The 25703-nt window shown below is 39.7% G+C and overlaps 1 protein-coding gene across 1 annotated transcript in view; it reads right to left on the bottom strand.

Annotated features, from left to right (window-relative positions):
- EHHADH (enoyl-CoA hydratase and 3-hydroxyacyl CoA dehydrogenase) overlaps window positions 1–25005 on the bottom strand; it is a 38569-nt gene extending 13564 nt beyond the window's left edge. Inside the window, exons 1-5 of the mRNA XM_066241193.1 lie at window positions 24871–25005; window positions 16860–16963; window positions 14591–14763; window positions 9317–9428; window positions 6871–6975 (exon numbers count right to left, since the gene is read on the bottom strand). Coding sequence (XP_066097290.1) covers window positions 6871–6975; window positions 9317–9428; window positions 14591–14763; window positions 16860–16963; window positions 24871–24944 — 568 coding nt within the window. The 5' untranslated portion in view covers window positions 24945–25005. The remainder of the gene's footprint in view (window positions 1–6870; window positions 6976–9316; window positions 9429–14590; window positions 14764–16859; window positions 16964–24870) is intronic.
- Window positions 25006–25703: the final 698 nt, after the last annotated feature.

Here is a 25703-nt window from a genome sequence, read left to right as displayed (position 1 = left end):
CATATACCATATAAGTCATCATTTTAAAGTTTACAATTCAGTGGGTTTTAGTATATTCACAAAGTGTGCAACCATACATGTACGAATTCTAACCATGCCTTTCTAACTAATTTACTAATATCTTTAAGACCGCAGGTAGTGCTTGTATGCCAGGTGTAAAAAGTCAAAACTAAGAAAAATTATCTCCATTCTTACCCTTGTTTTTCTACATCAATTGTTCTCAAAGTGTGGGTCCAAGAACACAGCATTAGTATCACTTAAGAACTTGTTAGAAATGCAAATTCTTGGGCCCCACCTCAGAAATACTAAATCAGAAAGTAATATATGGGGTCCTACGAACTGTTTTAACAGACCTTCCAGGTGATTCTGATGCACAGTAAACTTTGAGAACCATTGCTCTAGAATCTAGACTCTAGATCAGCAATTTTCAAATGTTGAGCCACAAGAATTTTTTTTTATTTTTATTTTTTAGCCACAAGAATTTTTAAGACATGCAACACCTGACTATTTAGTCAGAGGCACTGACTTCTTTTCCCTTAGATTGTCAAATAAAATATTGACAACAGCCAACACAACAATGGCCGTCTGATGTGAATGAATTCAAAATTATACCTATTTTTTTTGTCAGATTGGCAAAAAATATATTTTTTACTGTGCTGCAGAATTTTAGTAATTAGTTTATGTGTGACATGAGATGAAAAACTTGAAAATCACTGTTCTAAACCAAGACAATTGTACAAGCTTCACATAACTATAGATAAGTATTAATATATCTTATTATTGATATATTTTATAAGTATTATAAAATCCAAATATCAATGATGTCAGAGTAATGGCAGTGTGAGAGATACTCCTAATTTCTCCCCTTGAAATTTCAACAAATTGAACAACTATGATGCAGCGAAGAAACCCCAGCTGAGCTTGCAGATGCACCTGAAAGATCTGTGCACCAAATGGACTTAAGGTGGAATGGGTTGAAAAGGAGGGCTTAAGTTAAAACGCATTCACTGTTAGCTCTAGGGAGGAGACAAACCCATACTGGAGTATTTTTTCTCTGCCAGACAATGGGAAGAAAGGAAGCTCAGGCTATTTGGATTTTGTCTGAGGGGTACAAAGAGGGAAACCCAGAATGACTGGGTCTGCTTCTGCCAGAAGGAGAGGTGAGATAGAGGGGCAAGAGGGGGAGAGAAACCAAAGTGGCCAGAGCAGAGTCATGGTCAGAGTTCCCGTGGTCTGCCTGCAGCCCTCACTTGGCAGAAACAGAGAAAACTAAAATGTGGCCCCCAGCCTCCCAGATCCTGCCTTCCTCACCTCAAAGTATGGAGAGTGACAGAGACAAACCCCACAGGCAGCTCTCCAGAGCTACTCTCTCCCTTGAAGAACAGAGGTGCTCTGCATCCAGTCCCTAGGTCTGTTGAGACATGGGAAGTAGCACCTGGTAGCCTAAGATTGCTATTGCTAGAGCTGTAAAGTTGGAAAGCCAAAGCCATAAAGCCTCACAACATGCTCCACCCACCAACATGAGTACAGCCCTGCCTACATCATTGTGACAGCAACATCTCAGCAGAGGACAGCCCAAGAACTTCACAGAGGTAAAATCTGTAATACAGCAACACTTACTAGAAGAAACCTCTCTAAACTAAACAATATTTTTTATTTTTTCTTCATTTTTTCCTTTTATACTTTTTTTCTTTCTCTCTTTTGATTTTCATTTTCTTAATTTTTGTATATTTTATTCTTATTTTCTTCTGGGTGTTTTGTTTTTTAGTTTCAATCTTTTTTCTGTGGTTCTTCTTCTTGGCATAATATTTAAAATTTTTACATTTCTTATTGTATTTTTTTAATTTTTCAGTTTTTTTTTTTTTTTGTATTTTTCTGAAGCTGGAAACGGGGAGAGACAGTCAGACAGACTCCCGCATGCACCGGACTGGGATCCACCTGGCATGCCCACCAGGGGCGACACTCTGCCCACCAGGGGGCGATGCTCTGCCCCTCCGGGGTGTCGCTCTGTTGCAACCAGAGCCACTCTAGCGCCTGGGACAGAGGCCAAGGAGCCATCCCCAGTGCCCGGGCCATCTTTGCTCCAATGGAGCCTCGGCTGCAGGAGGGGAAGAGAGAGACAGAGAGGAAGGAGAGGGGGAGGGGTGGAGAAGCAGATGGGCGCTTCTCCTGTGTGCCCTGGCCAGGAATCGAACCTGGGACTCCTGCATGCCAGGCTGATGCTCTACCACTGAGCCAACTGGCCAGGGCCTAATTTTTCAGTTTTTTAGTTGTTTTTCTGTTAGAATTCTTAAAATTACAACTCTCAAATGTCATCAAGAAAGAAGAAATCGAATACCACGGCTACACAAGACAGACATGGTTCAGAAAGAAAATGAAAAATCTCTAGAAAAAAACCTCAATCACATAGAAACCATGAAGTTAAATGATAAAGAATTCAAAATTGGCCCTGGCCGGTTGGCTCAGTGGTAGAGCATCAGCCTGGCATGCAGGAGTCCCAGGTTCGATTCCTGGCCAGGGCACACAGGAGAAGCGCCCATCTGCTTCTCCACCCCTCCCCCTCTCCTTCCTCTCTGTCTCTCTCTTCCCCTCCTGCAGCCGAGGCTCCATTGGAGCAAAGATGGCCCGGGCACTGGGGATGGCTCGGGCACTGGGGATGGCTCTGTGGCCTCTGCCTCAGGTGCTAGAATGGCTCTGGATGAAACAGAGCAATGCCCCAGAGGGGCAGAGCATCGCCCCCTGGTGGGCGTGCTGGGTAGATCCCGGTCGGGCGCATGCGGGAATCTGTCTGACTGCCTCCCCGTTTCCAGCTTCGGAAAAATGCAAAAAAAAAAAAAAAGAGAAAAATTCAAAATTGAAGTTCTAAAAATACTCAACAAGATGTGAGAAGACACCAATGGGCTCAGAAAACAAAATGAACACCTCACCAAAGTGATTGAAACTTTAAGAACAGAGATGAAGAAATCAATACATGAATTGAAAACATACAATGGAGAGAAAAAAACATCTTCAATAAATGGTTCTGGGGAAACTGGAAAACCACATGCAAAACCATGAAACTTGACTACAGTTTGTCCCCCTGCACAAAAATTAATTCAAAATGGATCAAAGACCTAAATATAAGATCTGAAACAATAAATTACATAGAAGAAAATATAGGTACTAAACTCGTGGGCCTTGTCTATAGAGAACAATTTATAAATTTGACCCCAAAGGCCAAGGAAGTAAAGGCAAAAATAAATGAATGGGACTACAGCAAACTAAAAAGCTTCTACACAGCAAAAGAAACTGACAACAAAACAAACAGCAAACAACTAAATAGTAGATATTTGCAAACAACAGCTCCAATAAGGGGTTAATATCCAAAATATACAAAGAACTCACAAATCTCAGCAACAAACAAGCAAACAATCCAATTAAAAATGGGGAGAAGACCTGAACAGACACTTCTCCTTGGGCTCAAGCTGGTGAGCCTTGCTCAAACCAGATGAACCTGCACTCAAGCCGGCAAACTCAGGGTTTCAAACCTGGGTCCTCCATGTCCCAGTCCGACGCTCTATTCACTGCGCCACCACCTGGTCAGGCTCACCATATTGTTTTTTTAATCTTTTCCAATTTACTTGGCAAAAATTAGTGTCTTTCAAAGTCCTAAGTTTTTCATTAATCATCCGTTTTAAAAGCATTTAAGGGCCTGACCTGTGGTGGCGCAGTGGGATAAAGCGTCGACCTGGAACACTGAGGTCGCTGGTTCGAAACCTTGGGCTTGCCTGGTCAAGGCACATATGGGAGTTGATGCTTCCTGCTCCTCCCCTTCTCTCTCTCTCTGTCTCTCTCTCTCACTCCTCTCTCTCTAAAAAAATCAATAAATAAAATATTAAAAAATAAAATAAAATAAAAAAATAAAAGCATTTAAGAATTAAGCATGCACTGGCCCTGGCCAGTTGGCTCAGTGGTAGAGCGTCGGCCTGGCGTGCAGAGGTCCCAGGTTCGATTCCCGGCCAGGGCACACAGGAGAAGCGCCCATCTGCTTCTCCACCCCTCCCCCTCTCCTTCCTCTCTGTCTCTCTCTTCCCCTCCCGAAGCCGAGGCTCCACTGGAGCAAAGATGGCCCGGGCGCTGGGGATGGCTCCTCGGCCTCTGCCCCAGGCGCTAGAGCGGCTCTGGTTGGGACAGAGCGACGCCCCAGAGGGGCAGAGCATCGCCCCCTGGTGGGCGTGCCGGGTGGATCCCGGTCGGGCTCATACGGGAGTCTGTCTGACTGTCTCTCCCCGTTTCCGGCTTCAGAAAAATACAGAAAAAAAAAAAAAAAAGAATTAAGCATGCACTTACTTTAGGACCCAGCAATACTACTGTTAGGTATTTACCCAAGTGAAAGGGAACATAGCTACAAAGGTTTGTGTAGGTCCAAAGTGAGCAACCTAAATGTACATCAACTAGTAAATGGATAAACAAATTGAGATATATCCATACTATGGATTATTTTCAGTAATAAAAAAGAATAAAATGTTGACACATGGAACAACATGGATGAATGTCAAAAACATTATGCTAAGGGAAAGAAGTCAAACACAAAAGACTACATACTAAGTGTGTGCTTCCCTCTATGAGAAGTTCTAAACAAACAAAACAGAGAGCAGGTCAGTGGTTGTCTGGGGAAGTGAGTCCGCTGGAAGAGGCAGGAGAATACTGTTTAGGAGGATCGAACTCTATTTTCTTCATTGTGACTACATATCTGCAATTACAAAAAATTTCACCAGACTCTATACTTAAAATGGGTGAATTTTTTGTGTAAATTATACATCAATACAGCTGGAAAAATGGAAAAGAAGAAAAAAAATCATTTATGAAATTTTGGGTATAAAACTTACCTGTTTTCATTTTCGCATATTTTATTTAAATTTTTGTCTCTATTCATACATATTCTATGTAAGCCACAATTATAGAATATATGTAAATTTATTTTTTAAACATTTGTATACACAAATAATCATTCATATTTCTACATAATCTTCATGACTATAATTTAAAATATTTATACATAATTGTCCAAAGTCCAGAACCATTTACTTTGTGCTGAATTACCAAATTTTAAAGCAGAGGATTCCTCCTCAATATTTGGCTGCCATCAAGTGGACAAACTGTGAGATGTTGCTGAGATTGTGTAGACTTTCATAAATTTTATAAATAAAAAAGTTGTTTGACATTTTTAATTTAAGTTACTTTTAAAGTTAAAGAAATTAAGAAAATAAAAACAGACAATTTTATAAATGTACTAGACCATGATCCTCTTCTATTTCTCGAAGTAACTTAACTCTCAAATCTGAATCTAGGGAAATCAGTTTAGGGAAAAGAACTTCCTGTTGAAATCAAGTTATCTAAAAACTAAAATCATTGGTGTATATAATAGTCTATCTAAGTGCCAAACCAAAAAAAACTTTAGGGACCTCTAAATGTAAAAGGCCTTTGCAGTTGGCCAAGCAGGTGACTTCTAACCAAACAATAAGCCCTTTCAGGAGGCACAATGAAACCAGTGATGAAAATGTGGTGAAGATTGCTTACAAGGCAGAGAAAGACAGCAGGAAACTCATTCCCATTTGGGCAAAGACTTACTGTCATCCTCTTTATGAGTCACCAGGACTTTTCCCCACATACCCTGGCCTCTCCAGCTCCATCTTTTCTGATGGCACTGAAACAGTAACCGGCTAGAGCCACAAAAAGAAAGATTACAGGTATTTCGCAAAAGTGTTCGGTCCCTACCAGGGCCAACAAAGGAATTACTCTTTTGAGAAGAATGCCTTTGAATGACACTGAGCCATTGCTTGCACCAAGGAGGGAGATGAATCCCCTGCTCTGCCTGTAACCAACCCTCTTTCCAATGACTTTTTCTGTCACTTTTTAACCCTCCTTCATCTTGCTGCTAACTTCCATAAATTAGAAAGGAAGTTAAAAAACAAACAAACAAAAAACTCTAGGAGTGCCACGCCAGAGAACTCTGAAAGGAATGTCATGACTCTAAAGCAGGGGTCAGGAACCTATGGCTCGCGAGCCAGATGTGGCTCTTTTGATGGCTGCATCTGGCTCGCAGATAAATCTTTAATAAAAAAAAATAATGTTAAAAATATAAAACATTCTCATGTATTACAATCCATTCATTTCCTACCGCTCATGTTCATGGTTGCGGGTGGCTGGAGCCAATCACAGCTGTCCTCTGGGACAGCACCAAATTTTTATTGGATAATGCGTAACATATACAGGTCATTGTATGGCTCTCACGGAATTACATTTTAAAATATGTGGCGTTCATGGCTCTCTCAGCCAAAAAGGTTCCTGACCCCTGCCATAAAGTGAGAAACCAGTGAGGGAGAAAACAGCTCACTGACACAGCATTATTGTGGTAAGTTATAGAGCCTGTCGTTTATTTGCTTGTTTTAACTGTAATTTTAGTTCTTAATAGGAAATACATTCATTTAATAAAAATTTGGAAGCAATAAAAAAGTTGACAATAAAGTCTTCTCCCAATTGTGTCCCTAGCTGGCCAGCCCCATTCACAGAGAAATCATTAACTGTTTCTTATGAGTCATTATGGAGATATTTTATACACAAAGTTACATATCTTCATTTTCATGTAGACATTCAATCCCATCCCCTTTTTCTTGTTACACAAATGGTAAACCACTATACACAGTGATGCTTTTTCACTTAATACTATATATCACGGAATTCATACCAATACATAGAGTTTCTCATTCATTTTAAAGCTGTGTCATATTGCATCACATGGATGTACCATAAGATATTTAAGAAGTCTCTTATTAATATATGGACATTTAGTTTGTTTCCAATTTTGGGCTATTTTTATCACCTTCTTACCTAAAATGCCCTGGGCAAATTTGATGGCACTTTCAACTGGGTCTGAGTTGACAACTTCATCTAGAATACCCAGCTTGAGAGCTTCATGTGCCCAAATATATCTTCCTAAAACAAAACAAAATAAATCAAAGAATGATGTGTGAGATTAAAGCAAAAGCATTACTCTCTATAGTAGGGAGGGCATCTGTCGTGGATATTAACATCTATCATTAAATAAAATAAATAAGCAGTACCACACTGACTGTTGTTGTAGAAAGATCACTGAAGAGGCAACCAGAAAACGGGTTCACTTCTACCTTTTACTATTTGCGTCACCATGAAGAACTATAGAGGACTACCATTTAATAGGAATAATTATGCTTATCTTAGTAAATCTGAGTGTTAAGTGAAAATAACATGTTCTATTTATATTCTATAAATATCTATAGATGCACTTCATAAACTATAAATCTTTATATAAATATAAGATGATTGTTTTAAATTATAATAATAGAGGTAGTAGTAGCATTTCATATCATATGCACCAAGGGCTGTCACTGCTTACAAAAAAAAGACAGTGCCTAAAGATAAATATGGTTGGGTAGACAGGAAAAAAATGTATTAAGTTGGCATTATATGTTTTTGTCTTGTTTTGTTTTTTTACAGAGACAGAGCCAGAGAGAGAGGGAGAGACAGACAGGAACGGAGAGAGATGAGAATCATCAATCATCAGTTTTTCATTGCAAAACCTTAGTTGTTCATTGATTGCTTTCTCATATGTGCCTTGACCCTGGGCCTTCAGCAGACCGAGTAACCCCTTGCTCGAGCCAGCAACCTTGGGTCCAACCTAGTGAGCCTTGCTCAAACCAGATGAGCCTGCGCTCAAGCTGGCGACCTCGGGGTCTCGAACCTGGGTCCTTCGTATCCCAGTCCAACGCTTTATCCACTGCGCCACCGCTGGTCAGGCGGCATTATATGTTATAATCAAATTTACACAGGATAAAAAGGGTGGATTCCCACCATTTCTTTTGGCTACCCAGAATCTTAACCCCTCCCACAATTTGTGGAATCACTATTGTCTGAGCTTTGGAGCCCCAGCTCCTATACAGGAGATGAAAAGGAAACAGAGATAATCAGATAATTTTTCTTTCAGACCCATGACAGCAATTAGTGACACTAAGCAATAGTAACAACTTAATCTCATTTCTCAGGTAGTGACATCTAGTGTCTGGTGGTGGTGCCAGGAGCATCTAGTGCCCAGTGGTGGCTCTGGCAGCCTCCAGTACAGAATGGCAGCTCTAGGGAGTTACAGAAGGTTGACACATTACTTGCCTTCTTGCCAATACCATCTTCCTTCTGAAAAGTGATAATCAAGTCATTATTGGTGGCAACAATTCCAATCTTTGTTGCTTTTATAGACAGTGTTGGTGGATGGCACCTCTGAGACAAACCCTCTGTTCCTAGTTCTTATTAGTGCTTCAAAGAGCTATAAATGGGTCTTCTTCATCAGATGGATAGTTCAATAATTTTTGGCAGAGGTCACTCTGTAACAGTAGTGTTTGGAAGTGCTTTGAAAATAGGCTTCCAGATTTCCTCCTGGGGTGAGGCGGGTGGTGGGGAGAGGGTTAGTGGCTTCAGGCGTCAAGTCTCTTGTGTATAAAATCACTTGGGTAAGGGGTGAGTGAATCAGCCTCCTCAGGTTCATTTAGTCATTTCCACACTGAAACTTGCAATCTTTCCTTGAAAATTATGGTTTTAATTTCTGATTCTATTACAATTTATAAATTAGATCTGAATATGATATACTTTATGAGAACACCACTATCTATGAGCAGATGCTTGAGCTATAATAACCCCTAAGTGTGATTAGCACTCTGTATACATACTTTCATTTAGAAGACATTTACATTTGATCTTCATGGTCACATCTGAGAAACTCTCAGGGAAGGTATTTTTTCCATTTTGCAGACAAGAACATTGACAGACAAAAAGTTAAAGTATCCTCTTAAGCCTGACCAGGTGGTGGCGCAGTGGATAGAGCATCGGACTGGGATGCAGAGGACCCAGGTTAGAGACCCCAAGGTCACCAGCTTGAGCGCAGGCTCATCTTGTTTGAGCAAAGCTCACCAGCTTGGACCCAAGGTTGCTGGCTTGAGCAAGGGGTTACTTGGTCTGCTGAAGTCCCACGGTCAAGGTACATATGAGAAAGCAATCAATTAACAACTAAGGTGTTGCAACGAAAAATTGATGATTAATGCTTCTCATCTCTCTCCATTCCTGTCTGTCTGTCCCTATCTATCCTTCTCTCTGACTCTCTCTCTGTCTCTGTAAAAAAAAAATAAATAAATAAAAATAAAGTATCCTCTTAAGATCGCATAGGTATGGAATGATCAAGCCAGGATTTTTCTGAATCCTAGTTCAGTTCCTCACATTGATCTAGGCGACTGCTGGCAGGGTTGATACTGACCTGAGGTAATTAAATCAAGTGCAGCGGGAACTCCAATAAGTCTGGGGAGAAGCTGGGATCCTCGTGCACCAGGAAGAAGTCCTAATTTGACTTCTGGGAAGCCAACTTGAGCCTATCAAAGTTTAAAGTCATGAAGGTCATTAGAATGAGATAACAGGTAAAGTTAGAGTGAGCATTCCCCTGCATTTCCCAAATTCTTAAAAATGATTTTCATAAAATTCAACAAGAGTTTCCAGAAGGCAAATTATTATACACCCTCTCATTTAATTAACAGCATAGAAAGATTTGTGCTGTCCCTAAGTCTTTATGTTGAAAAACATCCCTAGAATCTTGCACATTTTTTTCTGACTTTGTTATGATCTGTCCCAGTCAACAAAAATAATAGTCTCCAGGAACAGCTTTATGGAGCCCTAAAAGATCCGGTCAGCCATGAAAGTAAAAAGACACGCACAGAATGGAAGAGAACATTTTTAATTGTATATCTAGAATATATAAAGAACTTTTACAACTCAATAATAAAAAGACAAATAATACAATTAAAAACAAACAAAGGATCAAAATAGACATCCTCCAAGAAGAGCTATAAATGGCCAATAAGCACTTGAAAAGATGCTCTATATCATTAGCCATCAGGAAAATATAAATCAAAACCACAGAGGCCACTTCACATCCACTGAAATGGCTATAATAAAAAGGAAAGACAATAACAAGAGTAAGAGAGAATGTGGAGAATATAAAATCTTTATACACTACTGTTGAGAATGAAAAATGGTGCAGCCAATTTGGAAAACAATTTGCCAGTTCCTCAAAGGTTATACAAAGAGTTACAATACGATCCAGCAACTCTACTCCTGAGTATACACCCAAGAGAAATAAAAACATGCCCACAGAACAAAACTTGTACACAAATTTTCATAATGTCACTGTTCATTAAGGCAAAGAAAATAGGAACAACCCAAATGTCTATCAGCTATCAACTAATGAATGAATAACAAAATCTGGCATATCCATACAAGGGATTATTATTCAGCCACAGAAAGGAACGAAGTGCTGATATATGCTACAACATGAGTGAATCTTGAAAATGTTATGCTCAGTGAAAGAAGCCTGTCATAAAACACAACACATTGTCTATTCCTTCTATATTAACTGTCTGGAATAGGCATGTCTGTAGAGACAGAAAGTATCAATAAATTTGTGGTTACTTAGGATTGGAGGAGGGAGGATAGAGAATTACTCGTAAAGGATATGAAATTTCTTTTTATTGTAATGAAATGTTCTAAAACCAACTGTGGTAGTGGTTGCGCAACTGCGAATATACTAATATACCACTGGACTGTATACTTTATAGGAGTGAACTGTATGGTATGTGAGTTATATCTCAATAAAGCTGTTATAAAATGAAGAAGGAAAGTCAGTAACCTTAATCCAGACAAAAGGGTAAATTCCAATCTCTTATCATATAATTCTCCTAGCCATTTAAAAGTGGCCAAAGTTCTATTAGTCATTTTACATGTGCAAAAATGGGAGAAGGGTACTTAAATACAGACTGCAATTTACCCAGGTTGTGACACTAATAGCTCCAAAATACTTGGAATATTTAAGCCTCTCTCACACAAGAGTTTCCTAACATTCATTCAGCATTTTTTTCTTCCACTGTTCATCCCAATCCCCTTACTTATTATTACTTATAAATTAGATCTGTACTCAGTGTGCAAAAGTTGACGGTAAGAGAAACAAAAAAAAAAGGGTATTTAGAATGTATCTTTATAAACTTTCATAAAAAATTAAAATAGTAAAATAGTTAAATAAATTATTGTAAAAATACATGATGAAAAATTATATAGCTATTTAAAATTATATTTTTAGAGAATATGATTAAAATTTGCAATAAGATTAACAGCAATTTTCTCATTAGAAACCATGGAAGCCAAAAAGTACTGGGATGACATATTCAAAGTACTGAAAGGAGAAAAAACTGTAAAAAAAAGAATTCTATATCCAGTAAAACTAGCCTTTGAAAATAAAGGCAATTTAAGCCTGACCAGGTGGACAGAGGTACAGTGGATAGAGCGTTGGATTGGGAGGCGGAGGACCCAGGTTCAAAACCCTGAGGTCACTGGCTTGAGCACAGGCTCACCAACTTGAACACAGGGTCACTGGCTTGAGCATGGGATCACAGACATAACCCCATGGTTGCTAGCTTAAGCCCAAAGGTCACTGGCTTGAAGCCTAAGGTCGTTGGCTTGAGCAAGGGGTCACTCACTCTGCTGAAGCCCCTTGGTCAAGGCACATATGAGAAAGCAATCAATGAACAACTAAGGAGCCGTAACAAAGAATTGATGTTTCTCATATCTCTCCCTTCCTGTCTGTCTGTCCGTATCTGTCCCTCTCTCTGACTCTCTCACGGTCTCTGTCACAAAAAGGAAGGAAGAAAGGAAGGAAGGAAGGAAGGAAGGAAGGAAGGAAGGAAGGAAGGAAGGAAGGAAGGAAGGAAATTTAAGACATTCTCAGATAAAAACTGAATTTGTTGTCAACAGATCTTCCCTAGAAGAAATACCTCAGACTGAAATGATAGGACACTAGACAGTAACTCAAATCTGCATGAAGAAATAAAGAACAATAGTAAATCTTAACTACATAGTTAAATATAAAATACAATATAGTATAAATGTAATTTTTGTGTCTTTTTTTCAATTTAATTTAATTTTATTTCATCTTTATTATTATTATATTTTAAGTAAGAGGAAGGGAGATAGTGAGACAGACTCTCACATGTTCCCCTACCAGAATCCACACAGCAACCCCTATCTGGAGCTAATGCTCGGATCAACCAAGCTATTTTTAGCACATGAGGCTAACACGCTTGGATGACCCAAGCTATCCTCAGTGCCTAGGGCCACACGAACCAACTGACCCACTGGCTGTGGGAGAGGAAGAGAGAAATCGGGGAGAGGGAGGGAGAGAAAACAGATGGTCACTTCTCTTGTGTGCCCTGACCAGGAATTGAACCCCAGACATTTATATGCCAGGCAGACACTATATTCACTGAGCAAACTAGCCAGGGCTCAATCTAATTTTTAAAACTACAACATAATTATAAATTTTTGTTGATGGGCACACAATGTATGATATAATTTATGACAATAACATCATAAAGGGGGTGGGTAACAGAACTATATAGAAGCAAATTTTTTGTATATTATTAAAATTAAATTGGCATTAATCTGAAATGGACTGTTATAAATTTAAATGTTAATTGTAATATCCAGGGTAAATACCACTAAGAAAATAACTAAAAAATATATAGTAAAAGAATCAGAATTATAGGGGTTCTAAAAAATACCTATTTAATACAAATGAAAGTATTAATGGAGGAATTGAGGAACAAAAAAGATATTAAGACATAGAAAACAAATAGCAAAATGACAGAATTAAGTTTTTCCTTATCATGATTACATTAAATGTAAATAAATTGAACTTTCTAAAAGGCAGATTGGCAGAATGTATAACGACTATTTAATAATACACTAAATATAATGTTAATATAAAAGATAGAGTACAAACAAAATACAATAAAGTTTCAAATGTAGTTTAAAAAAAATTGCAGCCTGTTCTTTGATGGCTGAGTGTGGATAAAGCATTGACCTGGAACACTGAGGTGGCTGGTTCAAAGGCCTGGGCTTGTTCAGTTAAGGCACGTATGACAAGCAATCAATGAACAACTAAAGTGAAGCAACTATAAGTTGATACTTCTCGCTCCACCCCCTCCCTCTCTCCCCTCTCCCTGTAAAATCAACAAATAAAAATCTTTCCAAAAATAAAATAAAAAATAAAAAAATTGAGAAAGGAAAATATATAAGAAAAAGATGACATAGGAAAAATACCAGAAGGAAACAAAATAGAATGTTAATTGTGGTTACTTCTGAACTATGAGTTTATGGTGATTTTAGTTGCGTTTTCATACTTTCCCGTGTATTCTAGTTTATTACAATGATGACTATTATCTTTATTATTAGAAAACTATATTACTTTACAAATATGTTATTATTATAAGACTGATATCACAGACTCTATTCTACATAGTAGCCCAAATTAAATCTGTTTCCAGAAATAAATAGATTCACTAGTTTGGTCCTGTTTTTTTAAAATTGAATCTATTGTGGTGATACTGGTTAATAAATTACATAGGCTTCAGGTATACCACTCCATAATACATCACCTGTACAGAACATTCACCAACCCAAGTCAAGTCTCTTGTGATATTTTTAAGTAAGAAAGTGTCTTCTTAGGTACTGGTAATTATAAGGAGCCACAAAACTAAAATCTTAGAGATAAGAAATAAAAACTTAAATATGTGTGTATACTTAGGGGAAATAGTAAAAATATATTTACCACCTCCTACTGCATGAGCATGGCTCAGTGAAATTTGATGTGGGTCATGGTACTGGAGCAGAGTCCTGGGCAACCTCCAATGACCCAGGAGTTCCCTTTAGATGGTGGATTACTGGAGCAGAGTCCTGGGCAACCTCCAATGACCCAGGAGTTCCCTTTAGATGGTGGATTATAGGGAGGCCCAAGGGGTAGGGTTAGGTCAGGAGAAGCAAAGGGACAGTCCGGGGACTCAGGATAGCAGCTATTTACCAGAATAGATATAGTCCAGCATTTTAACAACCGGTACCACTGAACTGGTTCATAACAGCTGAGCACCAGGGCTAGAAATTACCTAAAAATTGTCAACCAGTAAGCAAACCGTTTAAAATGATCAGTTCGGATGCTTACAACTACATTTAGAGCTTGTCGTAAAGAAATAGCCTGGCCCTGGCCGGTTGGCTCAGTGGTAGAGCGTCGGCCTGGCGTGCAGAGTCCAGGGTTTGATTCCCGGCCAGGCCACACAGGAGAAGCGCCCATCTGCTATCCACCCCACCCCCTCTCCTTCCTCTCTGTCTCTCTCTTCCCCTCCCGCAGCCGAGGCTCCACTGGAGCAAAAGATGGCCCGGGAGCTGGGGATGGCTCCTTGGTCTCTGCCCCAGGCGCTGGAGTGGCTGGAGTGGCTCTGGTCGCAGCAGAGTGATGCCCCGGAGGGGCAGAGCGTCGCCCCCTGGTGGGTGTGCCGGGTGGATCCCGGTTGGGCGCATGCAGGAGTCTAACTGTCTCTCCCCGTTTCTAGCTTCGGAAAAATACAAAAAAAAAAAAAAAAAGTGAGAAAACTCAAAAAACTTTAAAAAAGAAAAAGCCTACACACCAAGTCCCACAGGGAGCCTCAGCTGTTACCTCTGCATGGGCAATCCTATAGTGACAGCCCAGGGCCAGCTCTAGTCCGCCTCCCAGAGCCATGCCTTGGATAGCTGCCACCAGCGGCTTCTCACTTCTTTGAATTTCATCTATAAAATTTCCCAGTGAGAACTGAGAATTAGCAGGAGCACTGAAGCCATGGATATCCGCACCTAAGGACACAAATACAAGGAAAAGAGAGTTGGAAAGACCTGGGCTTTTTTACATAACAATAAGGTATCAGATCATTCTTAAGGAATCTCAGAACCTCTTTGCACCCCTGAAACACTTTGTCCTTTGGGCAGAGACACAGTAAGGGAACAAAAAAAAAGCCTGGAAAATGTAGGTCGATATAAAAGAAAATCCTAAAATCTTTTTTAGAAATTCTGTAATCTTTTAAAATCTGTCTTTCTATAGGTAGCAATTTACCTTCAGAAAAAAAAAAAGCTCAGAGAAAGGGAATAGAGATTCTCCTACAATGATCATTATTCTGAGATGGAGCCATCCCTTTCCATTTTTTTTGCATGATACTGCTCACCAATCCTATTCACAGCAATTTCCAGCCATATCTTTGTTATGGGCATGAGTTATTACAACAGAAAATCTCAGGGTAACATGCATACATATTTGTGAATTATATGTTAACCAACCAGCTTAGAATTGTTTTTGTGATGGATTTTTTTGTGATCAATAACACTAACACATTTATTGCTTTTTCTAATTATAAAAATATACAAAATTATAAAGAACCTAAAGATCACCCCAAATATCACCGCACACACATAGCAATGTAATATATAGTAAATTCTTAGTTTCTTTTTCCCAAAGCATGTATGTAAATGATTTGGGACCTTGAGTAAGACAAAGGTTTACCTTTGTCTCAATACCTTAATGACTGATGTGAGAATTAAATGAAAGTTTACTATAATATGCTATATATCTCTAGCAATGTTGAGAACAGTCTATAAAATTGTTTTTTTATATTTTCCTTTTTTCCCACATAACAATATACATAGTAAGCTCTTCCCCTAAACATCTACTCCTTGAAAACATTAAGCTTAGTACAAATTAAAAAATTAGAGTAATTATTTCATGTTTAGCCTATTTGTCTTATTTTATTTATTTATTTATTTATTGCTATCTGCTCCCCATCTAATATCAATTCAAGGATCATGCTTTTCATTAACTCATCATATTCTTATTTATTTATTCATTTTAGAGAGGAGAGAGAGAGAGACAGAGACAGACAACGGGGGGAGGAGCAGGAAGCATCAACTCCCGTATGTGCCTAAACAGGAAAGCCCAGGATTTCGAACTGGTGACCTCAGCATTCCAGGTTGATGGTTTATCTATTGTGCCACTACAGGTCAAGCTAACTCATCATATTTTACACTGTAGTCTATTATTACCATTATTATTAGTAGTAATATTACTACAACTACTTGAGCACGGGGTCACTAGCTTGAGTGTGATATAGATGTGACCCATGGTCGCTAGCTTGAGCCCAAGGTCACTGGCTCAGCTTGAGCCCCTCAGTCAAGCATGTATGAGAAAGCAATCAATGAACAACTAAATGTGCCGCATCTATGAGTTGATGCTTCAAATCTCTCTCCTTTTCTGTCTGTCTCCTCTCTCTCTTGCAATAACAACAACAAAAAGTGACATGGTCGCTGAGATAGGTGATTATCAGAAGAAAAATGAACTCTATTTCAAGAGTGAAATAAAAAATAACGTTCATTAAACATCTTTGTGTAAGCTCTGCACTAGAGCTTTCCAGATGTTATCTTATTTAATCTCACAAAAACCTGTGTAGATTTTATTGTATCTACTTTATAAGTATAGGAATTGATTTTTTAATTAAATGTATTGAGGTGGCATTGGTTAATAAAATGATATAGGTTTCAAGTTTACAATTCTATTATACAATTAAAGTTCAGGAGATTAAAGGAATTTTCTCAAGTTCACATATGGTGAAGATATATACATAGCAGGTACGTACCAGCAGGTATATACTAGTGCATGTTACAGCTATCAAGCCTACAACTAAATATCTTACAAGGTCCAATTCGATATAAAAGAGAGTAAGGTCAAACTCTTCTCTGGGTCTCTCTTGTGATTCAGTTCTCTTTCTCTAGTTTCTCATTCCCACTCAAGTCTCCAACATACATTATCAAGACTATGGTATTACCCGCAGGGACAGCTAATGCAGTATCAATCTGAGTCTGTGGCTGGACTCCAGACATACTGGGAGAGGGTTAGATACTGGTACCTGCACAGAACTTGCCATCTGCTCCACAAATCACAATGGCTTTTACTGTACGATCTGTTAGAGCTTTCTGTAGTCCCTCTTTTATTCCTCTGGTGACAGCCAAACTAAAGAAAAAAATATATATGAAGTATTAGAATTAAATTTCTACTGTCTCAAGAGATTTTTTTCTTTCCTAAAATTTAAAACTAAACACATACACAATGGATACAAACTCTAGACACCTATTATTAAGTTTTCACTGATTTCAACAAATAATATATACAATATATATAACACTGGGGAACAGTTTTTTTATTTTCTGTTGCATGAGGTTTTAGAACTATTTCTATATATTTCTGCATCGCTGATTCCAAACCTGAAATCCGTTTTTTGGTGAGTGCTCTAGTTTTCATGCAATTTTAATTTCTTTTTGTTATAGTTAATGGAATGCATTGGTTTTTAAGTTGGAGTTAAAGGGCAACGACTCTTGGATGGCATGTAACCACAAGGCAATTAATGTTTTACAAACATTACTTTTACATAATTATAGTTGTTTTTAAATGTGAAAAATTATTATCTGATAAAAACACCCTCTTATTTTGTTTTAAGATTGAATCATGGCTTCTTCGAGTAGGCGTAAATGTAAGAATAGTCCTGACACCTTCTGTTATATACAGTGTGTCTGTAAAGTCATGGTGCACTTTTGACCGGTCACAGGAAAGCAACAAAAGATGATAGAGGCCCTGGCCGGTTGGCTCCGTGGTAGAGCGTCGGCCTGGCGTGCAGAAGTCCCGGGTTCGATTCCCCGCCAGGGCACATAGGAGAAGCGCCCGTCTGCTTCTCCACACCTCCCACTCTCCTTCCTCTCTGTCTCTCTCTTCCCTCCCGCAGCGAGGCTCCATTGGAGCAAAAGATGGCCCGGGTGCTGGGGATGGCTCCTTGGCCTCTGCCCCAGGTGCTAGAGTGGCTCTGGTTGCAACAGAGCAACCCCCCGGAGGGGCAGAGCATCGCCCCCTGGTGGGCAGAGTGTCGCCCCCTGGTGGGCGTGCCAGGTGGATCCCGGTCGGGCGCATGCGGGAGTCTGTCTGACTGTCTCTCCCCGTTTCCAGCTTCAGAAAAATACAAAAAAAAAAAAAAAAAATGATAGAAATGTGAAATCTGCACCAAATAAAAGGAAAACTCTCCCAGTTTCATACCTATTCAGTGCAGTTCAATGTGGGCTCACACACAGATTTTTTTAGGGCTCCTTAGGTAGCTATCCCGTATAGCCTCTACAGACTCGTCACTGACTGATGGCCTACCAGAACGGGGTTTCTCCACCAAACTGCCGGTTTCCTTCAACTGCTTATCCCACTGAGTAATGTTATTCCTATGTGGTGGCGCTTCATTATAAACGCGCCTATATTTACGTTGCACTTTGGTAACGAATTCGAATTTAGCGAGCCACGGAACACACTGAACTTTCCTCTGTACCGTCCACATCTCGACTGGCATGGCCGTGGGCTGCTCCACTGTATACACGGTGTTATGTCATCATCTACACAAGCGCACATGCTGCCACATCATCCTACAGAAACTGGGAGGGTTTTCTTTTATTTGGTGCAAATTTCACATTTCTATCGTCTTCTGTTGCTTTCTTGTGACCGGTCAAAAGTGCACCATGACTTTATGGACACACTGTATGTGGCTGTTACACACTTCAACGTCAAAGACGCAATATTTCATCATTTGTGACACGTGCATATATTGCCTATTTTCAAGTTCCCCTTGGCGATCAAGACAAGAATTGGGCCCTCATATTGTGTGTCATAATTGTGAGGAAATGTTTCGTGACTGGACAAAAGGAAACCGCAAAGGAATGCCTTTTGGTATTCTCATGGTTTGGCGTGAACCTCAGGGCCACAGTAGTGACTGTTATTTCTGTCTGATCCATACAAAGGGCATCAGCAAGAAAAAACGACATACGATCACATATCCTAGTATTCCTTCAGCAATACGACTTATCTCACACTCTGAGACACTCCCGGTTCCAGTTTTCAGTGGTTTTATTTCTTCTAAGGATGAAGAAAGTGAACATGGTGATCAAGTGTATTTTGATAAGATGCATGAGGAAATGGTTGTAGAATCTGAAGGGTCTTCTTCTGATGCCAAGCAGTCATTAACCCCTCAGCAGTTTAGCCAACCCAAATTGAAAGACTTAGTAAGAGATTTGGGCCTATCAAAGAAAGCAGATGAATTATTAGCCTCCAGGCTTCAAGAAAAGAATGTACTTCACTGGTCAGCTAAAGCAATGGTCCCCAACCTTTTTTGGGCCACGGACCGGTTTAATGTCAGAAAATATTTTCACGGACCAGCCTGTAGGGTGGGATGGATAAATGTATCACGTGACTGAAACAAGCGTCAAGAGTGAGTCTTAGACGCATGTATCAGAGGAAATCTGGTCATTTTTTAAAAGTAAAACATTGTTCGGACTTAAATATAAATAAAACAGAAATAATGTAAGTTATTTATTCTTTCTCTGCAGACCGGTACCAAATGGCCCACGGACTGGTACTGGTCCACGGCCTGGGGGTTGGGGACCACTGAGCTAAAGTATCCCATTTCAGGAAGTGTAAACAAATTTTTGTGGACTTTTTTTCCGAAGACAAACACTTTGTTTACTATCATGATATCAGTAGTCTTCTCAGCCAGCTAGATGTTACCACTTACAGTCCAACAGAATGGCGGCTATTTCTTGACAGCTCTAAGCGGAGTCTGAAATGTGTTCTCTTATACAATGGTAATGTTTATGCAGTGGTTCCAATTGGTTATTCAACTCCTCTGCGAGAAGATTATAATGACATAAAAATTGTCCTTGACTTTCTGACATATGAGGAGCATAACTGGATCATTTGTGTGGATCTTAAAATGGTAAATTTCCTGCTAGGACAACAGTGAGGTTTCACGAAGTATCCTTGCTTTCTGAGTTTGTGGGACAGCCGAGCTCGGGAGAAACACTGGACACAGAAGGAGTGGCTGAAACATGAAGCTCTGGAAGTAGGGATGCAAAATATTGTGAATGAACCTGTAGTTAATCAAGACAGGATCATTTTTCCCCCACTTCACATCAAACTTGGCTTAATGAAGCAGTTTGTTCAGGCTTTGAAGAGAAAGTGAATGCTTTCAACATATTATTTCTGCTTTTCCTGCCTTGTCTTTCGAGAAGATAAAAGCAGGTGTATTTGATGGACCTCAAATTCAAACCCTCATACGTGACAAAGAATTTGCCAGGAAGATGAATAAGGAGGAGAAAGTAGCATGGCAGTCTTTTGTGGTGGTTACAAAGAACTTCCTTGGCAACAAAAAAGCAGAAAACTATGAACTTCTGGTTCAAAGGATGCTGTTGGCTATCCGCGACATTGGATATAACATGAGCATTAAGATTCACTTCCTGAACAGTCACCTTGATAAGTTTCCCGAAAATCTCGGCGCTTTTAGTGATGAACAGACTACTGCTAGAGCATCAAATGAGACTGTCCTCAACAAGTACACAAACGCAAGAGCTACAAACGCAAATTTTTGCCTGAATAGAATTTAAATAAGTTTTGTGTAAATTTTATGATTAAAATATGTGCTTTAATATGTTCTATTTTGAAATTATAGACAAATTCTGATGCAATCATATCTTTTAGTGTATTAGTGTATTTATTGCATTATATAAATTATGTTTTCACAAAGATGATGCCCAAGAAGACATTCTACTTCATTATGTTAAACCAAATGTTGAAAATTTTACAATAAGATGAAAACCTAAAATCTTGAATTGCAAAAAAACCCTGTAGCTTAGAGAGAAAAACTAATGTCAGATTTGAGATCAGCACACTCGAATTAGGTAAGAACAAGTGTTTTTGTGGATGCAACAAAAATTTTGTACCCCAGTGTAATGAATTAAGCACTGAACTGATTAAATAAACTTTTAAAAACAGTATTTCTCTTCACTCTGCTATAACTTTGAACACTTAGAATTGGCACCATCAAGTTAAAAATACGATTGTACATCTTTTAGATACATAGAAAGGGGTTTGTAACAAAATATATACAACAAAATATCACACTAAGATGAGTGCTGTAGTAGAACAAAGAAAATGATGTGGAAGTTCAGAGGGAGAAGAAATTACTTTTAATTTGTCATACTCACAAAATACAAGAAAATTGAGATATTCTAAAAGGATCAGATGTGACAGGGGCTGAAAGTTTCCCCAAATATCCCTAGCTCCCCACCTTATTCAAAATATTAAACATGTGGTTTTTAGCTGGATACAGAGCTGCCCAAAATAAAGACTACATTTCCCAGCCTACTTTGCAGTAAGGTCAGTCCAAGGCATTAAGTTCTGACTAATGGGAATAGAAGTGGCATATGCAACTCTGAGGAAGAGTCCTTAAGGACTTGGAAAGCTTTTTTCTTTTTCTTTCCTCCCAATTCCTGGCAGGATTGCAGAGGTGATGATTAGATCAGGACAGCCTTTATGGACCAAAAGGTGGAACCATATCTTGAAGATGGCAGAGCAAAGGATAGAGAGAATTGGGGTCCTTGTTGAGTGTGGAGTAGCCATACCATTCCAGGACACTGCTATGAGAGAAATCAACTTTTTCTTGTTTGATCCACTATTTTGAGTTTTCTCTCACTGACAGCCATACCTAATCCTAACTAATTTAGGAGGTAAAGGCAAATTCTGGGAAAGAAAGTACATGTAGTAGATTTTGCCAACTTTCATTAGATGAAGGGAGTCATCAACAGAGAAGATGGTTAAAGCTGAGATTGAATGAGTCTGCTGAAGGAGAAGAAAATAGCTGAGATACACCCTCATTTAAGAAGTTGAAGGGGCGCAGCAGAATAATTCAGCACCAAGGGCCAAGAGAAAGGAATTTGCCAAGAAGCAGGGGATCAATTAGTGCCAAGGGATGGTGAAGGAGAATCTAGGAGAAGTGCTGAGGAATTGCTTCTAAGAAAAATGATGGAACCAGTGTCTAATTTGTTCTTTCATGGAATTTTGAGTAGTCTGGGTGAAATGTCTGTTCTTTAGCACAGAGGGTAGAAAAAATCTTAATACAAAATGAAACACAACAACAAACTTTTATAAAAGCCAGATTGTTCAGACCATCAGCTATGAGTTAAAACCTCACAGAATAAAAGAGATACATGTCCTTGATATGATAATTCCCTTTCACTTAATTATTTTCATCATTTAACCTAGATGAAATCAAACAAAACCTCCTGCCTTCGACTGTTAATTAGAAGCCAAATCTGCTAATGAAAAACAGATTCTGAATCATCCATAATGCTGAAAAGTCCAAAAGGCACATATTTCCTTCTGGGTAAACGATAGTTGCAAAATTAGCCCACATAAGCTTAATCAGTACCGAGAAGAGTCTGGCTTTTCCCATTTCACCCAAACCTAACACAATGATGAGGCCTAGTAATCAGACACATCCTACATTAGTAAACATGACTAGCTAACTAGCAAAAGAAGGATTTAAACCATTTGTTTGGGCCCTGGCCGGCTGGCTCAGCGGTAGAGCGTCGGCCTGGCGTGCGGGGGACCCAGGTTCGATTCCCGGCCAGGGCACATAGAAGAAGCGCCCATTTGCTTCTCCCCCCCCCCCCCCCCCCCCCCCCGCTCCTTCCTCTCTGTCTCTCCCTTCCCCTCCTGCAGTCAAGGCTCCATTGGAGCAAAGATGGCCCGGGCGCTGGGGATGGCTCCTTGGCCTCTGCCCCAGGCGCTAGAGTGGCTCTGGTCTCGGCACAGCAATGCCCCGGAGGGGCAGAGCATCGCCCCCTGGTGGGCAGAGCGTCGCCCACGTGCCGGGTGGATCCCGGTCCGGCGCATGCGGGAGTCGGTCTGACTGTCTCTCCCCGTTTCCAGCTTCAGAAAAATACAAAATAATAATAATAATAATAATAATAATAAAATAAACCATTTGTTTGGGCCAAAATAATATTCAAGTAAGAATCTCTTTTATTCCTAGTGGGATAGGAAGAAATAATTTCCCACATAAAATTAGAAACATGAAAGGGAAAAGGAAAGAGGAAAAAAATACAAAAAAACCACAAAACAAAACAAAAAAAATGAGAACCTGTTAAACTGTATAAACATGGTATTCTCTAATAGAACTTCAGTCCTGACCAGGGCGACCCAGGACACTGAGAACCCAGGTTAGAAACCCCAAGGTCACCGAGTTGAAGGCAGGCTCACCAGCTTGAGCACAGGATCATCAATATGATCCAAAGGTCACTAGCTTGAAGCTCAGTGTGGCTGGCTTGTGCCCCCCAGTCAAGGAATGAATGAGAAAAGATCAATGAACAATTAAAGTGATGGAACTATGAGTTGATGCTCCTCATCTCCCTCTCTTCCTATCTCTCTCTCAAGAAAAAATAAATGTAAAATACAATAAAATAGAACTTCAGAAGCAGATAGGGAAAAATATCAACAAAGTATTTATTCCGAAGTGGGGGAAAACTTGACAAAGCTGAAACAACTCCTGAGCAGCAGGTTCTATTGGTAGGGGCTTGTAACAAGTCTTTGATTAATCTAAATAATGATAGCTAACATCTGATAAATGCCAGTTTATAATCTCCAGCACATTTAAACCTCACAACAACTTCATGAGGTAGATACTAACATTTCTCCTGCAAGGTAAGTGACAGTGGGTTAAATACCATAAACCTTAAAAATAGCTATTAAAAAATAGAGTATTGGACTATGGAATTTTCCCCCTCAGGTTCTTAATGGGCATGATTTCCTATTATGAGCAGAGGTTGAGGGAGACAGTCCTAATACCTTATAATTCTAATTAGAATCTAATGGTTAGAATACAGACAAGTCCAAATCATATTGCTGATGTTTTTCTTTGCAAAACCGAAATAACAAATATTTTGCTTTTTTTCTGAGAATGGCAAGCAAATGAACATACCATCCTTGTGTGATTTTATTCCTGTAATTCTTTTGTATTATTAAATGCACTGATTCATATTAAATTCATATAAAATATAAGAATTATATTAATACTAATGATAAAATCAAATCTGATGACAGGATTAAAATTCAGTTAAAATTAGCAGGTTTTCTTATTTCAGCCTTTTTTTTTTCTCCAGCAGCATGTGATAAGAATTTTAAGCAAAAGTCTTTCTTCTATACTTTATATAGGCATTGTAAATTATCATTTCTGCTAATCCTACTCCTTGCAGATGGGAAGCTCTATCCTAGACTAGTCTACTTTTTTCAGAGATATGGAAGGAACAAACCTTTATAATAACTTCATTAATTTTCATAAAAGCAGAATCAATCTCACTTTTTAAAGTAATGCTTACCGTATTGCACAAATCTGAGTTAGAGAGCTTAACAAAAAGGTGCTCACAATGGAAAGAAAGAAGATAAAGTGCACAAGAGTTTTTCAGAAAATCCTATTTCATAGGCTAATGCTGACATGGGTCTTCTACTGAAGCACTAAGGTCTTGAGGTTTAGAACAGATCAGGAGAAGATACTTTGCATGTCTAGGCCAGGGGAGAACTCTCCTTTACTCACTGTTTTGGCATTAATGGGGATCTTTATTTACTGTTGTAAAATGTGAAGCCACATTGTCCAATTCCTAAAGTTTTTAGTCAGACACTGTCAGGATGGCCTGGACTGGAGGCTGGGGAATAAGGGATCAAGGTCCAGCCAGCGTTGCACTAAAAACTGGAATAGAAAATAGTCCTGAGAAGTCCAAGTCGCAAGCAAGCAGGAGGGTTCAGCACGAAGTTGGCATTCGCAGACCCGGTTTGAGTCCAGCTCCCCTACTTCGTAACCATCAGTTTCCATCCCCTTGAAATGGAAACGAAGGTTCTCTGCTAAGATTAACGCAATTAACCTATGGAAAAGGCCCTGGCTTAAGACTTCGTTCAGTTTGAACCAGGGTCTTTCTCAAACCAGCAGAGAAGAGTCAGAGCCTTTACAGCAGGCAGGCCAGTACAGCCCCGCTGTCCCCAGTCTGGAGGTGACCTGAGCCCGGTACCTGAGTGCGTTGACCGGCGGGTTTCGGAGGCGAATCAGCGCCAGGCCGCTCTGCAACCGCGAATACTCGGCCATGTTTCTCACTCGCCTGGGTCGCCTCCGCCTCCGGCCAAAGGACGCTAGTTCTGTACCCCGCGCGCCGGGCCGGCCCCACGAGGAGGAGCGCCCGCTGGGCCAATGCGAGCCCAGCGCCGCCTCCCGCCTGCCCGAGGCTCCCAACCTACTGACGCCCAGGCAGTGAGCACCTATGCTCCCTCGGTGCTCTGCAAACGCTTATCCTCTCTTTCAATTTATTGGCTACCCCTCTCTCACCCCATTCCCTTTACTGAGTACATCGAGAGAACTTGGAAAATGGGTGGAATTACCAGCAAGTCGGGGCTTGCAATTCCCTGACCCAGAGGGACTAGTTTCTCTGGACGAATTGAGATCACTAAATTGTGGAGCTGTTCTCATCACAGGTTTCATCTTCATGATCCTTAGCAAGAACAGAGGTTCGGGGTTCTGACAGTGATGTGATAACAACGCAAACCTGGAACATAAAAGACGTGCATCATGCATTTCAACTAAATGGGTATGCTACTAACATGATACATACTGACATGTCTGTGTAAATATCACACAGAGGCGGATTTAACGGTGGGCGCACCGGCTGGGCGCGCCCTGGGCCCCAACTTCTGAAGGGCTCATAAACCCCCAACTCTACACTTTTTTCTAATGACACCAAGTTTGGTTTCATATGTGCAATTTTAACATTAATAGCACATAATATTTTTTTAAGTTTTTTTTTCTTTTTTTTTTGTTTGTTTTTCTGAAGCTGGAAATGGGGAGAGACAG

This window comes from Saccopteryx bilineata, chromosome 8, assembly GCF_036850765.1.
Source record: "Saccopteryx bilineata isolate mSacBil1 chromosome 8, mSacBil1_pri_phased_curated, whole genome shotgun sequence".
NCBI classification, from domain to species: Eukaryota; Metazoa; Chordata; class Mammalia; order Chiroptera; family Emballonuridae; genus Saccopteryx; species Saccopteryx bilineata.
The sequence above is the reverse complement of the archived record's forward strand: the minus strand, read 5'-3'. Positions and strand labels throughout refer to the sequence as shown.